Below are 3,105 nucleotides of genomic sequence, written 5' to 3'. Positions count from 1 at the left end.
TCCTTCCAGCAGAGCACTGGGCTGAGGGCCTCCGCCCTCTGACCTGCAGCCTGCTCCTCCGCAGTCACCGGCCCTGCCTGCCGCGGGCGCCCTGAGCACGATGCCCAGCGTCGGGTGGGCCCTCCCAGAGGCCAGCTGCTGCTCCTGCTGTAGGTGAGCCTGCTTACAAGTGACAGGACGGACCAGAGGTGGCGGTCGGAGGTGGTCCTACGGCTGCTCTCAGGAAATCAGACAGGACCTGGGACCGCAGGCAGGACCCCGACTCCCGTGCCGCTCGGAGACCCTCCATGGCCCAGAGCCCGTCCACTCGGGGAAGGAGCAGAGATGGAGAGAGACCCAGAAGCCCTGGGATAGGCCCTGGACCCCTGCTCCGGGGAACTGGCTCAGCCACGGAGCCACCCCGTCCGCATCTGCATATTCAAATGTCGCTAATGAGGGAAGCCCGGTCAGGAGGCCTTTGCCTGAGTCCTGGCTCTGCCTCCTGCTGGCCACGCACATGGACAAGCCACGTGGCTTCTGTGGCTCCACGTCTCCTGGAACAAGGGGTGTGGTTTGTGGGGCCACGGGCCCCTCCCAGCCCCAGCACCCCCCCCCCACACACACACACCCTGCGGGAATATGGTGAAGGCCGTGGTAAGTGCGCTGCGGGGCCCTGGGAGCCTGGCCAACTCTCCGGTCAAGGAACCGCCAACAAGGAACTGTTGTCGGATGTGAGCGCGGACTGTACACAGCGGCATCCTGCTCTCCCGGCCTTGGCGTGAGCACGCCCACTCTGCGTGCGTTCGCGGTTTCCTGTGCTCTGTGTAACTGTATCCGGAGAGCCTGCATGGCGGAGACCGCCAGGCCGGCCGTGGGTGCCTCAGTCCCACTGAATTGTCCTTCGCAGCCAGTCCTCCGGTTATTTCTTTGGAATCCGACAGTGACACCCAGGCCTTTCCGGACCCGGGTGTGGAATAGCGGCCCCTGCGCCCAGCTCCCAGGAAGATCAGTCCTGTGTGAACGCCCGTTGTGACGCGGGAAACACTTAAAGCGTCTTAATTGCACCTTCATGTTGTAGCCACCAAAGAACTGCTGCTGCGTAACGAGAAGGGACTAGCTACACTCGCCAGCTTTTAGGATTTCCTTCGACTTCTGCGTGCATGACGGTTGCAGGTATGTGTGTACGTCACCCACCAGAGACGGGGACATTGACATCTCCTCTCCCAGGCGGCACTGCTGGCGGCACAGTTAGCAGCAGCTGTCCCACCGGGAGGTGGCGTGTGGGCGAGCGTCCCTCCGCCGAGCCGGCCAGTCCACACGCCCCCGAGAGTCCTGGGAGCCATGGAGGAGCTGCCTCACCCCCACCCAGAAGAGCGCCGGGAGTTGGGGCGCTCGGCCTGCACCTCCAGACCCAGCGGTGGCGCGACGCCCTGATTCATGGCCTTGGCTTTCGCTGTTGGCCTGGAATGCCGCCCAGCAGGGGTGCGAAGAGAGACTGCGTCAGTCAGCGTGATGTACCTGAGCGCACACACCAGCTGGAGAGACAACGCCGCAGCCCAGGGACCGTGAAACGGCGTGTGCCGCGGGGAAGACGGCCGGGAACCTGGAGGACCGACCGGGGCGCTGCTCCCCTGAGAACAACCCGGAAGCTGCAGGCAGCCGAGGGGCTGTTCTGGGGCAGGCGCCTTGGCAGGGTCTGCTGACCGGATGTGGAAAGGACCCCTCGTCCTCTACACCCAGTTCCCACGGCACAACTTTAACCCGCGCGACCCTGCGAGTGGTTGACCGGGACAAGTGGACACTTTGCCTCCACGAGGTCGGCCTGATGGGGGGATGGGCGGGGGTGCCTTTCACTCTGACTTCCCTGCCCGGCCCCTCCCCAGCCCTCAGCCAGCGAGCGATGGGAGGAGGGAGAGGACCACGCACACCCGTCTGTCCCCCTTCCCCCCTTCCCCCCGCCCCCTCCTTCTTCCTGCTGGCACCCCTTCTCCGTCAACCACGCACACCCGTCTGTCCCCCTTCCCCCCTTCCCCCCGCCCCATCCCCATTCCTGCTGGCACCCCTACATCTCCGTCAACTCGGTGGGCTTCTGCGAGGCTCCAGGATGGCCTCTGGACGGTCCTGGTGGAGATGGGGACTCGACGGGAGCGAGCAGAATGCTAGGGAAGCCACGCGTTGGCTTTGCGCGGAGCAGGCGCACGGGGTTATGAGCCTGCAATCGGAGCGCCCTCCTGCCAGGAGGGTGGGGTCTGTGCTCGGCCGCATGCGCCCGAGTCCAGGAGAACGAGAGACAGGCTTCCTGAGCCCTCTTCACGCCGCGTCGCCTGGATGAGGGCGAGGGAGCCCGGCTGCAGAGCTGCGTCTGTCGGAGTGCCTGTGGGACTTACCTGGGAGCGAGGCCGGCCGGCTTGGTCCCTGTGGGCGCGTCCATGCCTTCGCCCGGCTTGGCCAGTTTCTCTCGGTTCATTTGCTGCAGGATTGAGTTCAACTCGCTGATCACGTTCGCCTTCGGGCCGGAGAGGATGGGGCTTCTGACCTCCGAGACGTCACCCCACAACTTGGAGGTCCTTGGCTGGATCCCCTTCACGGCCCCGGGCTGGACCCCGCCGGGTGGGGGTGGGGGTGCAGGCGGGGGGATGAAGCCGTCCGAGTCCTCTTCCGCCAGCGTGTCCTGGTAAAGCACGTTGCTTTTGTGGGCAACGGGCTTCACTTTGGGCTTGGGAGGGACGGGGGGCTTGTCCAGCACAAACGCCTGCCCGTCCGCGTAGACCGTGCAGGTGTCCACGCTCTCGCCACCCTCGGAGGACAGCGTGGAGATGCTGGACACGGTGGAGACGGTGCTGGTGGTCTCGAGGGGGTGGTCACTGCCGCTGCGGCTGTCGGCCTCCTCGATGCCCGAGTCCGTGACCGTGTCAAAGCTCTCGGGGGGCGGCAGGAGCGGGGCAGGCAGGCAGGAGGCGTCGTTTCTGTCCTGCTGGGCCAAGCCCGTGAGGGCGGGGACAGAAGCGATGCGGTCGTCGGGGATGTCAAAACTATTGGCAAACTCCAGGGGGGGTGGCAATGGCTCTGTGAAAGCAAAGTCCTCGTCCAGGTCCACGGACGCCAGCGGCGGGGGAGGGATGCGGA

The 3,105-nt window shown here is 65.7% G+C and overlaps 1 protein-coding gene across 1 annotated transcript in view; it reads right to left on the bottom strand.

The window, feature by feature from the left end:
• Nucleotides 1–3,105, bottom strand: part of LOC102241182 (SH3 and multiple ankyrin repeat domains protein 2) — a 68,703-nt gene that overhangs the window by 5,080 nt on the left and 60,518 nt on the right. The window contains exon 9 of the mRNA XM_014533995.1: nt 2,367–3,103. Coding sequence (XP_014389481.1) covers nt 2,367–3,103 — 737 coding nt within the window. The remainder of the gene's footprint in view (nt 1–2,366; nt 3,104–3,105) is intronic.

Source organism: Myotis brandtii, unplaced genomic scaffold (assembly GCF_000412655.1).
Source record: "Myotis brandtii unplaced genomic scaffold, ASM41265v1 scaffold1236, whole genome shotgun sequence".
Lineage (NCBI taxonomy): Eukaryota > Metazoa > Chordata > Mammalia > Chiroptera > Vespertilionidae > Myotis > Myotis brandtii.
The sequence above is the reverse complement of the archived record's forward strand: the minus strand, read 5'-3'. Positions and strand labels throughout refer to the sequence as shown.